The sequence below is a fragment of the Strigops habroptila genome, chromosome 10 (genome assembly GCF_004027225.2).
Source record: "Strigops habroptila isolate Jane chromosome 10, bStrHab1.2.pri, whole genome shotgun sequence".
NCBI lineage: Eukaryota > Metazoa > Chordata > Aves > Psittaciformes > Psittacidae > Strigops > Strigops habroptila.
In genome coordinates this window covers 8,063,755-8,083,752 of record NC_046359.1, presented here as the reverse complement: position 1 = coordinate 8,083,752, position 19,998 = coordinate 8,063,755, and the positions used below count along the sequence as shown (strand labels likewise).

The following is a 19,998-nucleotide window of genomic DNA, read 5'->3' as shown; positions in this document are numbered from 1 at the left end:
ACACTTGTTTACTTACCTACAGACAGATAGGTCTTCTTATTGATGTCATATGCACAGACTGCACTTGATCTTCCACACTCCTCAACACCAAAACAGAGGTTTATTTTATAAAGCACATGTCTGTCTGCATCAATTGCTTCCCATGTGTAACTGAAAATAAAACAAGCCTGTCAGTATTCATACTGTCTGCACTGCCATCCTCTAGACACCAGTTGCTGAAATAACCAAGTTATAAAGTTAAGAGCACCACTAACTCTAGTTTCATATTTGTGTTCTATATCCATAAATACCAGAAATAATTGCTATTGTGTCAAGGCCCAGAACAAAACAGATTTAACCGCTTGAGGAGCATACATCGGGTCCATTTTCCCATTTTCTTGAACATCTGTCATGGTTTAACCCTAGCTGGCAGCCATGCAACCACTTACTCACTTTCTTCTTTGCCCCCTCCGTGGTGGAATGGGGAGAAGAATTGGAAAAAGGTAAAACCCTTGGGATGAGATAAGAACAGTTTAATATTTGAAATAAAATAAAATATAGTAATAATAATGAAAAGAGTGATAACAAAAAAAAAAAAAAGAGAGGAATAGAACTCAAAAAACACACGTGATGCACAATACCATTTGACCAATGCCCAGCCTATCACTAAGCAGCAATCAGCCCCTCCTGGCCAGCTCCTCCCAGTTTAATATACTGGGCATGACGTGCTGTGGTATGGAATACACCTTTGGCTAGCTTGGGTCAGGTGTCCTGTCTCTGCTTCCTCCCAGCTTCTTGTGCTCTTCCTCACTGACAGAGAATGAGACTGAACAGTCCTTGATCAGAGCAAGCGCTACTGAGCAACAGCTAAAACATTCACATGGTAGCAACATTATTCTCAGGCAAAAAACAAAACACAGCACTGTATCACCTAATAGGAAGAAAGTTAACGCTATTCCAGTTGAAATCGGGACAATACCCAACCACCCACTCTCCCCTGTCAGATCTCTGTGAAGAAAACTGACGAGGTGAACCTTTCTCTTTGAGATCCTGAAAACCCTCAGATGTCTTTGGCAGGCTGCATACTACTGCGCTTTAGCAACACCCAATGACAGTGGCAGAATTGCTAAGTCTAAGTGGAACAGAGCAGCCAGTCTCATCCTGCCTGCCAGCGGCATGGCCACCTAGCTTCAGAGTGAAAGCTGGGGTTGAGACTCTCACAACATTCAGACTGAAAGATGCTACTAATGCTTATTAGGACCTATCTGTACCTTTATGCATTTTATTTTTACATATATGTATGTCTCAATATTGAAAGGACAGTTTCTGAAGGGTGATATCAGAAGCTGGAAAGCAAGCAGAGCTATTCACAAGAGATCCAGTGAAAGATCACACAAGCTAGCTACAGCCATATCAAAGTCAGCTGTCTAAAAATTGATCAAGGAACATGAAGCAGTGGTTAAATACAATGGGGAATAAATGAGAGTAATGGAAGAAAAAAATTAAAGGCAGTGTAGTTCAGAGGTAGAGCAAGGATTCATTTCCCTCCTAACAGGCACTATGACTGCAGTAGGATGTGGTCAGCCACATGACACAGCAGCACCCGGTTTCGAGCCAGGCCCAGGTCAGCTAGTTTGGAGCCAGGAGCTTTTTGGACAGCCTGACTTACTAGCACAGTGCTCCAGCCAAGCTCTGTTAAAAACACATAGCTCAGTAAACATTTGCTGTCAGCCTGGCTCAGCTACACCTTTTCTGAGCAAGCAGCTGAGCTGCAGCCTGCATTCTCCAGACACTATTGATTTTTGCAACCTAAGAGATTCCCCAGCTTCCCTTCTATCCCAAGGGGAAACTTCAGTAGGATTTAATACAGAGTCATCACATCAGAAAACCGAGGACAGCACAGTGACTTATTGGGTATTCTCATTATTTACAACTCACACAGGGTTTAATGCATCTATCTGACCCAGAGAAGCATTTGTCTCAATCTACAGATTAGTACTGAATCCAGCAAGGGAGCTCAATTTCCCCTTCTCAGATACCAAGAAATTAGAAGCTGACCAGAAGCTTCACCCATAACGTTTGCCTTAACCTCTAGCTCACAGGTATTACCCCTCTTTAACACTATCATACCCCACATCCTCACAGGAGGATAACCCATTCTTGTTCCACTTTGAAGCCCAGTCCTTGAGTGAGGAAGGGGCAAGAGCAATTCAGCTACTTTAGATTTTGAATCCTCCAAGAACTTGTCTCAAATCCAATGCACCCCACCTCTAATAAAAAAGCCAGCAATAAGATAGCACATACTTTTCCACTTAATTAGTGAGTACAGGGTTCTCGGCTTCCCTGTACTACAGCAGGTATAAATTTCAGTCTGCTAATAGCTGGAACAAGTTAGGGACGACTACAAAAGAATTCTCTCTGAAACTGAAAAAAGAAAAATCTTTATATCCTAATTATATTGGGATATAAACGCTCAAGTATAATAATATAAGGCTCAAATACAATAACGTAAGGCTCAAAAAAAATAATTTACAAGGTACTGAATCACACCCAAAACACCAATAAAATTACTTTTAACCAGATTTAAGGACTGTGTCTCAATCCTAGACAAATACTTGCCATTATTCTTTCCTCATAGAGTAGGAAAAGCTGACATTTTACAATCGTACTGATTAGTTCTCTGAGCTAGTTTCTTGCATTTCTGAAGTGGATAAAGACAATCCTGATGCAGGATGATGATAATTAAGGTACAGTACAGAATAACCGAAGGTCAGCCATGGAAGAAATCTTGACAATACACAGAAATCATTAGAACCACCTGACTCTACCTTCAAGGGCTATGAAAACAGCAAGAAATTAAGACTAAAGCCAGTTTTGCCTCCAGGAGAAAATGTATTTCAATCAAAACACAGTTTCTTTACAATTGAAGGTTTTTTTGACTGGTTTTGGAAGACAACAAAAGGGTAACATAATAATATTAAGGCATGAAATTTTTGATCAAGCTAGAGTGTTCTTCAGTGTGGTTTTGGTTTGGGGTTTTTTTTTTTGTGAACTTGCAAGTTAGATCTGTTTGTGAACTGAAAGAGAATGTAAGTCCTTCACACAACAAAATTATCACCCTGTAAGAGATTAAGCGGTTTGTTTTCCCAGTTATGAAACAGAGGCATCAACATCTTTGAGCCAATTCACCCACATGTCAGAAGCAAAAGATAAACAAGACTAGCAGCTGACAGAACAGAAGCAAAGCAGCCACTGAAGCCAGCCCTTCCCTCTAACCTTCCACAGGCTCCTGGACAGGGAAGGCTGAGGAGTCCTTCAAAAGGAAGTAAGAAATCCCACATTTAATCATTTTTCAAACCACAAGTTCAGAGGCACAGAAAAATGAAAATCTAATGCAGTTTCAGGGTAGTTTTACTTTCAATGGACTTTTTGTTTTGTTTTCTAAATAGGTGGGAGGAGCAGGGCAGGATTTATTCACTGGGAGTAACAGCAGGCTGGATGTAGCCTAAGCGGCTGATTATCCTCATCAGAGAGATGCAAAATACACTTTCACAGTAAAAGCAAGAATTATTTCTCTCCAAGTAAGACTCCTGGCATTAAATCAGTGCCTGGGAATAGTTTCAAGTTGCATTTGCTCTACTTTCCAGTGAGATACAAGCTGACCTCTCCACTGCATCCCGCAATGGAAACAATCTGTTGGCAATCACGTCTCCCATCCTGACCATGGCTTAGCCACACAGACTGGCTTCCTCCAGCTGCTCAGCACTAACATCCACCAGTGGTGATGCCTCATGTAATGACCCCCTCACCAGGGTCAGCCAAAGTTATCCTTTTTGAAGGGCATAAACTATCCTGGATTCAATGCAGCTGAGCTAGTTTAGGGAGCTGTTATACCAAAAGCTTTAAAAAGCAACAGACTTGGTCATAGGGCAGGGGGTGATGCACCCTCTATCCAGAGGGCTCAGTACAGCTGCTGCCTCACAGATGACACTATTCAAGCAGCCATTTCTGGTGCAGTTCAAGATTTGGGCTCAAATACGGCATCTGCCTTGATTAAAACTGTCAAGAAGTTGTTTTCGCTGAAACCACATGATGCCAGTTTCCAAATAAGCCCATCTGTGGACTGTGCCACAGCCAGGAGGCCTGAAACACATCCCATGATCATCCCTCCAAGGGCAGGCTCTCCTCCCCTCCCTGCATGTTGCTGGCCCCAGCACCCAACACAAGCTGGACACAGGGACTGCCCTCTCTCAAAATTAACTCAGTAAAAACAACAGGTGCCTGCACTTGTGTGTGAAGAGGGGACTGAGCCTGGCCAGGTCCTGCTCTGGTTCACAGGGGTTTCTGGCCATGCACCAGGCAGGGAGGGAGGATCCCAACCTGGAGGCAGCACCAACCCATGCCACTGTCCAAAGCAGTTGTGCAAGTAAGGTCCAAACAAGTTACTGGGAATAACCTTGCCTACAGGTCAGCCTTTCCAGACACCTAGCTTTGTTTTTAAGACACTGAAGCAACAGCATGGAGAAGAAAATAAAACTACTTTTCAGCAAGTTGTAAGATCAAAAGAGAGATTTGCCTTTTTTTCTTTTTTTTGGCACAGCAAAGCAGCAACTCGTGGACAAAACAACATCAGAAAGGGAAAGGCAAGTCTAGTTTACCTTGCAAATCAGTAGTTCAGACACTGAAGCCAGACAAGATGCAGATGTCTAACGGCTGTCTCAGCACGTGCGTCCCCACGCAAGAGCCACTTTGAGGTCTAAGCACTGGCGAACCTCTTCAAATGCAAGAGAACACCAGAAAGACTACTGCTACCGTTCTCATGTTCAAGTTTTTGGTTCTCAAACTGTTACCCAAGGGACGACTGCTAGGAAGAAGAGCACACCCTGCTCCAAACAGCTGTGAAGTGTAGTTAAAAAGAAACATGTGTTTGCTTTCTGGGGAATGCACTGAAGTGGCTAGTTTGCTGAAGGGGTGTTAAATGAAGTGGCAGAGACAAGGCAACCTACAACCACAGAGTTGGAAAGCGCATCCCTATGTGATGATGCACCTACAAAATTTGTGCCCAGCAGCTCACCAGCTACCAGAACACTGCAGAGATTAAACTAGATTCTAAAGCTCTTTATGAGCATGTTCAAAACCAGCATGATCCCAGGTAGGCAAGCTCAGGACGAGTTTCCAGGATGGCCACTTCAAATTTAAAGCTCAGATCCACTACTTGCCACAGAAATCACTAGTAGATGTGGCTAACATTTTAGCACAAATATGTATAGAAAACAAACTTCTGTGTTAAGACAAGTTCTCCCTACAGAAAATAAGAGCTTGAGTGGCACTTTTTAACACATCCCTACTCATGCTTAGCTCTGCTCTAGCTCACCTGTCACTTTCTCCAACCGTCACACACACTGCATGTCTTCAGGCAAGTTATTTTTCATATGCATTGTGCGTAACAGCCTTACAGTTACACCACAAGCTGTTCTTCTCCAACCAAAATACATTTGGTCTTTCATGCTACGCCCGAAACCACATCTACTACATCATTTTACAGAATGCTTAAGAAAAGCGATAGCAATTTGAGTTCAAGTACGCATGAGCTACAGGAAGCTCATGTGCTGAGAAATCATAATCAAACCATTATAATGGCAGCTTCCCAGGCATGTGAAGCAACCATGTACATATGCAAATAAGTCCAGTAATGACTTATTTATGACACCTCCCACTTAAATACTTGAAAATGCTTAATAGAGCTGAGCAAGTTCACCTAAAGGCCACCTCTCCGTATTCAGCACACATTTCTTCACCGAGACTAAGCTGAACACTAAACCCGGGGTTCCCTTGCAGCACACATGAGCACAGTTGTGGTTTCATAACAAAGCCTGAAAAGTCAGTGTTTGAAGAAACATACAGCCAACTGTAGGAGCTGCGTTATGAAAAACTACAACATTAAGTGATAAGTAGACTTCACGTACACCCCAAAACTGGGAATTCTGCATAACAGCAACCCTGTGATGTACAGCAGTTTAAGGAGTTTCCCTTCCACTCAGAAGTCTAAAAGTTACACAAGTTATGCACCGACTCCTGTCCTTGCAAGGGGGCAAAAACATTACCTGTCATCAAATCATCTTACATCCAGGGTAGATTAGATTAGGCAAAACGGCAGGCAGAGGAGGCAGTTTGCATTTGCTGCTCTACCATCACACTAGAAACACTTCCTGAAATTATTTTTAGAGGGGAAAAAGTTTTACAGTAACTTCTCTGATATTACAAGGAAGGTGAACCCAAACTGTCATATTTTGTCTTTAAAATAACGGATTTAAAGAACAGATCACAAAATTAACTCTAACTCCAGAAATTGTTTCTCTTGTGTTGTCACATGAAAGATGTAAGGGGAAGAAGGAAGAACAGGGAGAGACCAAACTGGCTAGTGACTTCCTATATCCAGCCAGTTCCCTGTATTCTTTCCCAGGTGCTCATACTGCAGCAACCCCAAAGACACCTCTACACAGAAGATATAAAGTGAATTCCAATTGCAAGTCACACAACAGCACAGTCAGCTGTCAGAGCACACAAGAGCAAAGGAGAAAGCATGTTGAAACCAGTCGCTACAAGCTATGACATTTGACAAAGTTTCAGAAAATAAAAGCTTTTCTTCTTCTTTCTCCAGAGTGTCCAAGCATACCAGCAGTAAGGCTACACAAACAAGCAATGAAAACCACTAACTCAAGTTTAAGTAGCCCTATGCCTCAGTTCTTGCACAAAACAGTTTCGACACTTTTCTTCCTGCAAAACAGTTTTTCTAACCTAGGTATCACTCCACTCTTACTTAAAGGAGAGTCAGTGCCTCTTCTAATCCTCAACATTCTCCTTCCTTTTCTGCCTTTTGACATTCCCGCACCAGACACAGAAGCTGCTGCAGCTCCACCAGCCCTATTATGCCACACAAAAGTCAGGATGCTGTTTTCTTAAGAGTTGTAAAACAAATCTAAACCTTAAGGCAGTACAAATAGGTTGGTCAGGGACTTGTCCTGCACACCCACATTGTATCTTTTGGCTGAGACATCAAGCCAACAGTATAAGGGTTTGCATGACCTGACTGCATCATCGCTCACTTAGTAACTTTTCTTCTTAGTACCTATGCCTGAGATGACACTTCATCACCAATCTCCACGGGGTCCTCCAACCTGTCAGTCTGCAAGTTCTTGTTTTCCCCCTACCCATTCCAGGTTACTTGGCATAAGCCTTTCAAAGCAGTTTTTCTCACCACAGCATGACAGCAAGTTCATGCTTTTGAAACACTGCATCTTAAAAGGAAAACTGCCAATTATGCTATTGATTCACAATTTATTTTCCTCTTGCCAGTAGCAAAAGGAAACCAGCTTAATGAATTACCATCCAAAAAAGAGACTACATGGCTCTCAGTGGCACTCCCAAATATTCCTCCAGCCATAGACATGCAACAAAACCAAGACAAACATTGATAGAACACAATGCTATTCTCAAAATAGGAACTGCTTGATAATCAAGGCATTTAGGGTAGGGTGTTTTTGTTTTGTTTTATTTAATCATTAGAGTCAGAGGAGCTAAAATTCCCTCCACAAGCCATGCAATAGTTTCTTTCTTCTGTCTCAATTCTACAATTAGGGTTGTCACCTGACAAAGCCAATTTTTGCCACCCCCTTGGGTTAATCTTGCAGGCAAGCCTACTTTTTCCTTTGTTTCCTACTGTTTCACGATACATTTAACAACATCACACCCGATTCCAGAAGGAGAGCCCATTGCCTCCAGTGACCGAGCCTCAGTGCCAGCTGTTGATTGAGATGATGTGCTCCTGTAAGTCCCACTGCATATTCTGGCTAAATAATGAAGAAATGAAGACTAGCAAGGTACTGCTGGCTAGACTAAATTCATGGCTGCATTCAGAGTAGGAACATGCCAAAACATGAAGAACAGTGCCATTTCCACATAGCAGTTGCCATTTCTCAAAGTTTCCTTATCTCATCCATAAGTAACTTCATGACATTTGGCCATACCCTTAGTAAAAAGATGACTATCGAGTAACACCCCTGCTAAGCCACTTTGGGTTATTTCACATGCGAACGAATAGAGTGGCATAACCCAGCCATCCTGACCACAGGTAACTTGAACACAGCAAGTCTCATAGAACCATAGACTGATTTGGGTTGGAAGGGACCTTAAAGACCATCTAGTTCCAACCCCCTGCCACGGGCAAGGACACCTTTCACTAGACCAGGTTGCTCATCTTTTCGCCTTTAAACTTCCACTACCTGTGCACAGTCCCACGGTGAGGTCCCCTCGCAGGGACACCCTCAGCACACTCACCCTCTGAAGAGACTCACGCACCTTTGCTAACCTTGGCCTCCACCTGTGCACCGAGCAGCTTCCCCCAACGCCTCCCGGCCTGACCCTCCCCGGAACGGGCGACCAAAAGCCCTGCTCAGGCCGCCCCGGGGACGGGGCCCGCACACCCCGCTCGCTCACACGCGGCCCCAGGGAGCGCGGGAGCGAGCACGGGCACCGGCAGAGCCCCCTGGCCTCGCACCCCGCCGGTTACAACCCTTCCCCGCGGCAAAGCCCTTTCAGCTGCCGCCCGTCCCGTCCCGCCGCATGGGCCGTCCCCCGCTGCCCACCTGCACAGCTCCCGGTAAGACTCGTTCAGGGCCGCGGCGGCGTCCCCGCCGCCTCCCCCCGGCCGCAGGGACAGCGACAGAAGGAGAAGGAGGATCGCGGCGGCACGGGGCCGGGGCAGCGCCGCGCGGGGGGCGGCGGGCGCCGCGGGTGCCATGGGCGCAGGCCGAGCCGGGCCGACGCGGCTGCCCCGGCACGTCAGGCGGCGCCGCCGACCGGCCCACTCCCCGGTCATGTGACCGCCGTCATGTGCTCCCTGCCGGCGACCGCCCAATGGGTGGAGTCTCCCGCCGTCACACCGCCCCCCCCCCCACCCCCCCACCCCCCCCCGACCCGGCGCTGAGGCGCGGCTCCTGGGCCGGGCCGGGCCGGGCAGGGCTGGGGGCAGCGGCCGCCAGCCGCCCCGATGGGCTCCCCCATGGCCTCCCCCTGCTGCCCGCTCACGGGAAACGGGAGGGAACCCTTGCCCCCAGGGTGTGGGGGGGCGCTGACCCGCTGCCACATGGGCAGCTTTGCGAAATACTGCCTGAAAGGAGGGTGGAGAGGAGGTGGCTGGGCTCCGCTCCAAGTAACAAGTGACAGGACAAGAGGAAACGGCCTCAAGCTGCACCAGGGGAGGTTTAGATTGGATACTAGGAAAAAATGTCTTAACCAAACGAGTGATCAGGTGTTGGAACAGGCTGCCCTGGGAAGTGGTGGAATCACCGTCCCTGGAAGTGTTCAAAAATCCTGTAGACAAAGCCCTCAGTGACATGGTGTAGTGGGGGTCTTGGCAGTCCTGGGGGTAACGGTTGGACTTGATGATCTTAAAAGTCTTTTCCAACCCAGTTGGTTCTGTGGTTCTATGATCCTTACTCTGGAGCACCAGGGGCAGCCTGCCTGCCGGGCACTGTGCTGGCAGGACGGGGACTCAAAGCCCGGTGCTGTGCCGGCTGCTGGCCGGCTTTTGTGGGGAGCATTAGGTGTGCAGATGCTCACCCTGCGAAATGTGCTGTGAGCAGCTACGCCGCAGACAAACTGTTTGGCAAAGGTTAAACGGGGTTTTAAAGAAGTTACTCAAAATGTGCTGTGAATCATAGAATCACAGAATGGTTAGGGTTGGAAGGGACCTTTAGATCAGCCTCCTGGAGACCAGAAAACTAAACCCGTTAGGGATGGTGACTGAGGAGGCAATGACAGTGATGTGGTTGGTTATATGGCTGCAAGAGTTACGACTACACTGGGGAAGCTGGCATGGTGTGGAAATGGTCTCCCATTTCAAACGTTGGGCAGAAGGAAAGGCTTGCACAAGGCAGCAGCCTTGTCAGAGGGAAGTGGAACAGACACTAACCTACCACCTCTGCCTCGTAAACTACCGAGAAGAGCCAGATGGCCTGGAGCTTGTGTAATAGATTATTTCCAGGGTTTATCAAATTCTAACTGGAGTGCTTAATATTCAAAAGAGAGATGTAGCATTTAATTTTTGTGAAACAGCGTTTAAGAAGAAAAGGACCTTTGCGAGTGGGAAGAGGCATAAAGGTGGGGAGAGTGATAAAGAAAAATTGCACTCATTAAACAGACAGCTGTCTTACTGGTGTGAAGAAATTCTGTTCACTAATTGCAAATGCTTTCCGAAAGTCATTCACACAAAGAAACACAAAGGCCTGCAACTGAAATAGTTTTTGTTGCCCCGTTCCCTGGCATCCAAAGGAGTAAGACAGCAATGAAGATTGGCCTCTATGGCAGGTTAGCCTGATTCCAGGCTGCTATGATCATCTTTTCTCCTTTCTCTCAGTCACACATTCAACTTCCCCCCTTTTCAGTAGCACTAGTACTGCAGCAGGGCAGTTTGCTGGCTAAAGATGCTGATCTGGCTGAAAGCTAACATACCATTTTGGTTGTTCTGTGTAGGTTTTCAGCTGTACCAGTTGCCTGACTGACTTGGCTCCCTGCACAAACACCTACACCAGCTCGGGGGGGGAAGAGGAAGGCATCACTGGAGCTGCAGGGAGGCATTCCCAAGTAAGATCAGCTTCAGCTGCTGTGAAATTTCACTCGACCAGAGAAGCCAGAAGTTATAGCTCAAGTCAAACCAAGCCTCTCCACCACCAAGCATGGCCTCGGCCCCTGCTCCCTGCTGCCTGCCTGTCTGCCTGCACAAGATGTGCTGGTGCTTGTGTAAAGCCGCTCAACTCAAGTCAACTCATTAGTCCAACAGGAAAATATCACCTGCTGAAAAAGAAGGAGTAGTTTTCTTCTGGCTCAGCAGCTGTAGCAGCGTAGTGAAGAGATGAATCCTGGTACAGGGGCAGAGGAGGAAGAGGAGGCAGGTAAAGAAGAAATGGACCACATGTTTTGGCCTTTTAAGCCATAGCGGCGACTTAGCTTTTAGAGTTATCACAGCCTAACCTAATAGCCATGTCTTCAGCTGATGAAGAGCGGATAACCTTCAGTCTTTATGCTGGAAAGAGAGTTGTGACATGGAACAATAATCAATCTATCTTTTCTCAGAACCTAAGAAAAAAAAAATTAATGAAAAGGACTGGGTAAATGCTGTTACCCTTGGCAGTTTTCCATTACTATATGATGGATTATTGCCAGCTCTTCCACTTTTGTTTTAGTCTTCAGTGGTTTCCTTAATCTGATTACATGAGAATCCTTGTTGTCTGCTTTTAAGACTCCAGCCTGTAAAGACAAGCTTGATGACAAGAACTCAAAGGCTCAAAAGACGACAAAAGCAGCAGACAAAGTGAATACCAGGTCTACTATTGCTGTGATTATGTCTCCTAAAATTTGCTGCACTGCTGGCAGTACCCCCATCTCTCACTCTAGCCAGAGCAGCACAGATACACAAAACTTACTGGTAAATTCTGACTCTGCTTACCAAGTCGCATTAAAAATGTATTGACCCAGAAATTCACTGCAGACAGCAGTGCAGGCAGATATACTGTAGCTTCTGATCTTACTAGCTACCTGAGTTTCTGCAAGTAGAGCTTTATTCCTGAAATTATCTCTATGTACTTTTAAGCATATGAGTGACTCCACTGAAGACAATGTGACTGCTCACCTTGCCAACGTTAAGAATGCATGTAAAGATCTGCAGTGTCAGGGCCTGGCAGTGTGGAAGCAGTTTCAGTTATCTGATAAGAGCCAATTTATGTTGTTTACTGACAAAAAAATGAAGAAGTTGATACATGTTGCATTCTTCATTCTGCACACTGCTTTGTATACATAGGCCCTTATATTTGCACAAGGCTCAGAGACTTCAGAGCAGTTTGTTTGCATATAGAGATCAGTATGTGAACAGCTACCTCAGAAGAAGGAAAGAAAATGAAACATCAGGGAAAAAAGTCCCGGTTAGAAAGGAAAAAACCCAGAAATTCTGCTTTCAGCTGCAGTGCTAGTACATATATGCATCAACCTAACAAGGAATCAGAGTTGCAACACAGCAAGGATAGCCATGGAAATGCAGAAATACTGAAATATGCACTGTAAGTACAAATAATTTTAAAATAAAGTTATAAAGTAGTTTGCTGATTCCAATCCTGTTCAAAGCATGCAGATTCCAGTCCTCCGACCAGTTCCATTTCCTATATATTTTCCTTAACTTTTCTAATCTGGAATACCCATTGGTTCTCAATATCTATGGAATGTCTCCCGTGTTTAAAGCTAACTACATGCATAAGCTATGTATCAGTCATTTTTGTATCCTAAGCTATGTTTTGCAAACAGGCAGAAATGTTTTATTCTGAGTATCACTTATAGGTAATAATTGAAATATTTACCACCCGTTTTTAATGATAGCAACAGCTTAGCTAGCAGGATATCATGGCACAGCTTTAAAATATCCTGAAATGTAATCTCAAAATCTTACCTTTTCCTTTTCCTCAGGAGAGGCTCAGCTTAATGACGTTGCATTGAATCCCAGTCTAACTCAGATTCATGCTGAAATTTCCAAGTTATGGATGGTTTTCAGTAGGCAGGATATCATACATAGGTGGTGAATACATAGATCCTCCAGGATTCTTCCTTGCAGCTTGCCAGGTGCCAAATGTCACATCGTTTCATGGTTCTTCTGATCCACAGTCTTGCTTTGTGTGGCCAGTATCAGCTGTGCAGTACAGGCTGGGCTGAGTGGCAGCTCGTTTCTACTGTTATTGTCTCAGTTCCCTTTAACACTCATATCTGATCTCTGTCTTTTCGATAAATAGGAACAAAAATTCTTTCAGAATCAAGAGCTGGTTTTACATTTGATTGTGGGAATTTCTTTCTCCAGGGAGGTTAGGACAGTTTATTTCTAGCCGTCTGTAAACTATGCTATAATAAAATAATTGGTTTCATGCTCTGTGAAAATTTCATAAGGCTGTTCCATGGAGCTGCACTGTTCTTCAGAAAGCGCAGAGGCAGCACTCACTGGGTGGTTCTCTCTTCTTTCCCTTTTTCTTGCTTGCTATACATAAACTTTAGTCTTCCCAATCTTACACCCATTGCCATTATTTCTAAATGCTCCTCATTCTTCTTGCTGCTCGTTCAGTCTCTCACCTTTTCTCTTAAGTCTTTCAACTCCTTTTCCTTCCGTTTCTGTTCTGCTTCTGCTCTTCCCTCTTTCTTTCTAGCACTTTTCACAAGCAAGCTTTTGACAACAGTTATCTCCTGATTTGTTATTATGAGTTATCCTGCTTTATAACAACTTAAAGTAAGACTGTTGAGGAAAACAGTGCCTGATGACCTTGTTTGGTAGACTTATGTTTAGGCTTCCCAATGCAGTTAGATAACTAATAACATTTCCTAATCTAGCTGATATTGTTCAATGAAACTGTGAAAGAATATCAGCTTTGTCTAAACACATTGACTTTATTTGAAATCCTTGCCTTGTTGGGAAGGTTCTTACAGGCTGTACTCAGTGTATGCGCTGAAAAGGGCACTGCTTTGTACCGTGGCTTGGAAGATTAGAAGATGGCCCTAGTCAAGGCCATTCTTAAGTCATTGCCTGAGTAAGTCTATAGCAGCTTTTCAGTATTCCTTCATCTTTTTTCACATCTTTGGTCTAGTTTTCAAGGCATATGGCTCTTGGCTGCGCTTGGGTTGGAACTTGGTATTTTATAATGGTGAAGGATCTGATTCATCAGCTAGGGCCAAGGTTACTTGGTGAATATACACCAAATAGAGCAAAAACTCGGAATACAAACAACTTCACCAGAGCAAACCAATGGTACTTTTATTGGTAGTCAATGAATTTTCACTAGCACAAGTTTTTTATGTGGGAGGAATATGATCTGACTTCTTTGCTAATCTTGTTTCATTTGAAGGGCCCACTAGAAATTTACCACACATGATTTAACCTCAAAGCACCTTACCAGTAAATCTAGAGTGAAAGGCACTTCAGTGTTTTAAACCCTGTTACCCAGTCCTGGGCTCTTTTATTTCAGTGTCACTCTTCACACTTTGGTCTGTTCTTCTCGCAGGAGCTTTTGTCTCTGTGGTTTCTTGTTGACAGCCATCTTTGAGCTAGCCATCATCCTTTGGTTCTGTGTCGTATGCCAATACTGGGAGGGCATGCAACATGAACCTGCTCTTGCTGACCCCGCTGTGTTCCTAGAGAGCATTCTGTCAGATGAGCAGATGTAAGTGTAATGGTAGCAAACACAGCTTTCCCCTCCCCACCCCTCCTTGTAAGGCAGGCTTGGGAAATGAAAATGTTTCCACATGTATTTGTTATTTCAGAATTATTTTCTGACAGTTCCCTCTATTCTCCTCCTGACTTTTATTTGTCAGCAATCTCCCAGGCTGTTACCTGTTGTCATTAACCATGTACTCCAACAATATCACCATCTCTTTCCAAATATGATAATCTATCGTGTTTTACTCTCCAGTAATTTCATTTTTCCAATCACTTTTTAACTTCTGGAGATGAAGTGTTTCTTTTTCCTGCATCTGGGACCTCATCTGTAACATGATTATCTAAATGTAAGTTGCAGCTCAGTGCAGAAGAATGTGCTAATGGAAAAAGCTAACCTCCTGCTCCCTCACCTGCAGTAGCTGAAAACAGTTGTGGTTCCTCTATTGTGAGAAGTGCAAGCTAATACAAGATATGTAAAGACCACTTGCCATCGCAGAAACCTGCAGGTATCTCTTGTGGAGCTGAAGTGAATAAATGGAACTTCTTAAATCTGGAAGTCTTACTGCTCCAACATGTACTATTTCTATGCTGAGACAATAAACAACTTTTCTTTTTCTAATTCAGTAGTTATTTCAACTAATTCATTAGTCCTATGTATGGCAATAACATGTCCTCTGGTCCATCTTGCTTGTCACAAGGTAGCTGATGAATGCCTGTTCTGCTCCATTTTTCCTGGCTCTGTGTAGTGTGACTTCTTTCCCTTCTAACTGAAGGACGAGAAAATGAAAATCCCATCTTCAGCATCACACTTGAAAATTAACAAACTTCATACCAAATCAGTTTTGTTTAAAGCATTAAGGCTCAACCTACATTTTCTTTCTTTGTATTCCTCTCACGGGAAAGAAGCAATGCAAGATATTTCTTGCATAATGTGCTATTTGTGGACGACTAAAATATGTGGTATACCTTATTTAGTTGATTCTTCTATCACCCTGTCTTGCTATAATATATTTATGTATTCTGCTCATGTATAGACACTTGTTTTCATAGCCACATTCATAAATATGTTTACGCTAATATTAAAAGTCTTCTAGATAAGCATTTTATTTCCATTACATTTGTCTGTAAGACATTTTAAGATACCTGAAGTAGAAGAATAAGAAATAAGGTGACATATAAACTCATTTAGCAGAAAAGTAGCCATTTGTTTCTTGTCCCTATATGGTTTATATTCACAAGTTGCTGAAGGAGACAGGGTAGAGAGAAATAAATATCGATATCAATGTATATATGAAGTCCCAGTTAAGCCATTACAAGATTAATCCCAAATAACAATATCCAAATAACAATATAAATGGTTCAGTTAAAGATTCACATTAGATTGTAGTAATAGATTGCACATGTAGATCATCAGACAAGAAAGAGATCTCCAAACTACATTGTTTTGAATCTGTAATATCTGCCCCTGAGTCAGTGGAAATAATCCAGATTTTCCTTACCCTTTTTTCAGTCAGAACCTGAGTTAAACGAACAGAACACATGTAAATATGACACTGAATGTGCTAAGAAATATGTGTCAAATCAACATGAAATGACAACTGTCTTGAAGAGTTTTCTGGCATTATCTCATTTATTGACATGAAATTTAAAGATACAATAAGTGTTATCTTGGGGAAGAAAATCTTACAGTTTGCCCTTACTGAAGTGCATAAAAACTGTTGTGGACAATATACTAGTGATTAATATTGATATTTCCAGAAGGTTATTTCCTGAGCAGCTGAAGTAAAGTAATATTAGGAAATACCAGGCAGGTATGTTCTCTCCCAAAATAGGATGGAAGGCTTATGCCACACAAAAGAGAAAATAGTTTTCTCTGTATGTTAGTTGCCTTAACTTTCACCTTCACAGTGTTCTAATGTGCATCCAAGCACCAGAGCATGAGCTCTGAAACAGGTATTGGAGGAGCTGCTGCTTTCGGGCATGCTAGCACTAACTCGTATTTTAAGCCTTTGGTAAAACTACTTGGAGGGATTTTCTACATCTTCTTGCTGCTCCACACAAAGCAGTAATGAGGAGACTGACGCTGTGCTTGATGGTGGGCAGCAGTACTGAAAGCTTGTTCAATCTTCTTGGCAGTGTTTTGTTATCCTAGTGCTACATGAGGTACATGATCTCATGAGCCTGGCCAAGAGAAGACAGTAATGGCTGCAGTGACTCTGAGTAGACAGGGTAGGAAGCATCTGATCTCTGCAGAGTTTTACAAATCTTACGCTAAGGATCAAACTGGAGTGAAGTGTGAGTGGATTACACAGTAGGAAACTCATCATGTATTGAAAGATGAGAGATGCATGGCAAATATTTCACTGTGAGTGTCCAAAGACTTAAAATAGTTGTGCTGTAGGCTTAAAGTCTTCTGCTATAGGGATTAAGCAAGGGAGAAACCACAGGATGGCACACACAGTGGCTGAATGATGCTTTGGGAGATAAAAGTTTCTCAACACTGAAGACAGCTAAGAACAGAGGTCACTATTGTGCTCGAAAAGATATATGCTAACAGATAAATGAGCCAAAAGAGATCTGATAACATAGTTAGTGAGTAGAGCTATATTTACAGAGGAGCCAGCTGTTTGTTGCTCTGACACTGGTCTGACTGGCCCAGCCTGTTCCCTGGTGTCGTGGTCGCTTCCAGGCCAAGCCCAGGGGAAAAAAATACCAAAACAAACATTTCTGCTTGCATATATTTATTTTCACTCAAATAATTACACATTGTTGTATTATGCAATTGAGTATCTTCAGTGAGATTGGAGTATGTGTTCATCTGAAAATCTTCATTTGCCATAAAGAGAACTTTTTTTCCTATAAATAATATAAAAAAGTTATATCTGAAACACCTTTGTCACTCTTTTGAGTCAAAAAATAAATTCAGATAGACCAAAGACAACATAGAACATAAAGCACCTTCCTCCAATGCATTTAAGCAAATGTGGTTTTTTTTCTTCTGAGATGGAACAGTGACACCAGGGTGTTCACTCTGTCTTCTGCACATAGCTGGTAAAAGTTTGACATCTCTATGTGAACTCTTTATACATAAAAATACTTTTATTGTTAAAATTACTATTTGTTTGCTATAACATACAATTGTCAAGGCCCATATTTGTCATAAAGTGATTTCTTAATGGGATAAATAAATACTTAAAGTTACTCCTATTCCAGAGACAGCAGCTATAAAGAAAAAACCAAAAAACAAAAAAAACCAAAAAAACAAAACCAAAAAACAAAATCAAAATTAGTTTCTTAGTGTCACTTCTTGCTTAGTAGTGTTAGAATGATAGAATCCAAGTAAGAATTTAGTTCTCATACCCTTGAGGACAATCCTTCAGGGTGACCATGAAATACTAAGGTACAAACTACAGAGGAAAGATAAGTAGAAGGTGTTAATGGTGGAATAATTACAACAAATTGAAGAAAGTTCAGGATAAAAAACCACTATAAAAAATTAACATGTTAGTCTAGATTGCAAACCTATGGGCTAAAATTCCAGTTGGAATAAGAAAAATATTTTTTCTGTATCACTGACTTCCGAGCCAAGGTGCTGAGGGAGGTCGGAGAGGCTGTGCGGGCAGAGGCCAGGGCAGTAATGCGAGGCAGGGGCTGCCCCATGGTGAAGGGACTGTCATATCAGAGCATGTGGCCAAGGTGACTATTTCAGATAGTCAATGACTCCCCACAGAGCAGCTGGCACGGGCTGGTGAGGAGAAAAAACATCCCCTGACTTGGCTAAGTAGCATATGCGGCCTGGTTCAAAATGCCACTGTCAAAACATTGCTGTGCAGTAGCTACTGTAGTACATCCGGATTTGTACAGGAGTAATAAATGTGTGGACAATTGCACATACTGTCTAGAAAGGAGCTCCTTAAAAGTGAGGTGTTGGGTTTTTTTAAAGAAAGAAGCTGAAGGTAAAACGTTTATTAGGAGATACAACAGAAATCTGTTCGATCACAAGTGGCACAGACAGGCTGATTGGAGCAGATTGTTCATGTTGCGTTTTTTCCAGTACAAGAATTAGGGACATTAAAAGATCTAGGAAGTGGCAGCTAAAAACAACCTAAAGGAGGATATTTTCAGGAAGCATTTAATTAAGCTGTGAAACATTGTTAAAGAACTGTTGTATGGCCTCCAGCGGAGATCAGGCGTATCTGTTGAAGAGAAATCCATTGATTGTTACCAAATACAAAGATTTCTAGACCAGGAAGTTTCTAAGCTTTCAACTGTTGAAGGCTCGGAGAGGATGTGACTTTTCTCTCTGCATACCTGCACACACTTATATATCCCACATATTCATTAGTATAAAGTAGAACAGAAGTGTGGTAAATAGAGTTTTAATAAAGTAAGCACTATACTTACTTTAATAAAATAAGCACTATAATAAGCACTATATTTCTTCCCTGAATAATTCCTTGTCATGACTGCACAGCAAAACTGAGTCCTTATTGCCCTGGACATTACAAGAGATAACCAAGAGATAGCTGCTATTCTGAAGTGTCTGTAGAGTAAATGTGAAGGCACAGCACTGGAAACAAAATATTATAATCCTTATTTTATAGGCAGGAAAGGGAGGGACAGAAAAATTAGATGTCAAGACTGCACTATAACAGAACCCACACCTCTAAACTCTATAGCTAGTGCTTTACCGGCAAGACAATCTTTCCCGTTCTGCACCACTGCAAAATACTTATTAACATCACTTGATCTGCACGGGGTTATTTCACCCTCTCCCACAGATGCAGATAACTTTTAAAAAAGCAAGCTGGTGGAGAATCACACTCTTCTTGTGCAACAAATGAAGTGTCACATTTTCTTTTTCTCTTTTTTTTTTTTTTAAATCATGGAATAATGTGCTTATCAATTTCCCATGTACTGCAGCCTGTCTGCACAGAGAAGAGTCATCAGGTGCTGTAATAAAGAAGAAAGAACATCCCTAAGATATTTTTATCTGTGGACTGGGAAACATTAATCATTTTTTTCAGCTGCTAGCTGTAAATTCTTATTCATCCTCCTGCATGTTCAGCTCATGCTGAATGTTAATTTTGTCTGCTCTGTGAACTGATCTATGGACAGTTGTCCAAATTCTGAATCATTTCAGGGCATGGCCAGACACAGGCGAAAACGAGTAAGAAGCTAAAAGTCCTAGAGCACCTATTCAGTTCACGTGCAGCCAAATTGCCCTGCTGCACAGTATTGCCTCTTCAGATATACTGCCCTGGCTGCATGCATAGTGATCCTTAAGCCAAACCTGTCATAATAATCTGGGTACATTTGAGCACTGTAAATAATATGCCTTGTCTCACCTGAATCACTTTGAGAGAACTGGGTTACATGCGTGGTTAGAATGGAAGCATCTTTTGAACATGCTTCCTGAAATTCTGCGCCTCTTTGGTTCTCCATGTGGTTATTGTAAAGGGTCTTGAGGTAAGGGTAGGGAATGGCTTTAGAGAAGAGTGGGGTTTTTTCTGGCTAGATCTACCCTACAAGTTTATGGCATGTATTAATGTTAACAAATTCCCTGACAGTCCCCCAGTCCCCGGCAGGTGCATGCACACAGATGCCACATGTATTTGGACATCACACACAACCATTCTGCCTGACGTTCCCAAGGTGTCCACAGACCTGCTTACAGTATCCTGCCCTGGGGAGCTGCTCTGCTGATTTGTCATTCAAGCAGTACAGTACATCACTGTCCTAAGAGAGCAGCAGACTGCACTCATGTACCACCTGAA

At 43.0% G+C, this 19,998-nt stretch overlaps 1 protein-coding gene across 3 annotated transcripts in view; it reads right to left on the bottom strand.

The window, feature by feature from the left end:
• IGF2R (insulin like growth factor 2 receptor) overlaps positions 1-8,837 on the bottom strand; it is a 58,192-nt gene extending 49,355 nt beyond the window's left edge. For 2 of the 3 annotated variants that reach the window (XM_032920184.1, XM_032920186.1), the window contains exons 1-2: positions 8,625-8,837; positions 17-150 (exon numbers count right to left, since the gene is read on the bottom strand). In XM_032920184.1, coding sequence (XP_032776075.1) covers positions 17-150; positions 8,625-8,779 — 289 coding nt within the window. In that variant the 5' untranslated portion in view covers positions 8,780-8,837. Of the gene's footprint in view, positions 1-16; positions 151-233; positions 363-8,624 lie in introns of those variants that run through there. The other variant, XM_030498891.1, reaches the window with a different exon arrangement.
• Between the last annotated feature and the right edge of the window lie 11,161 nt (positions 8,838-19,998).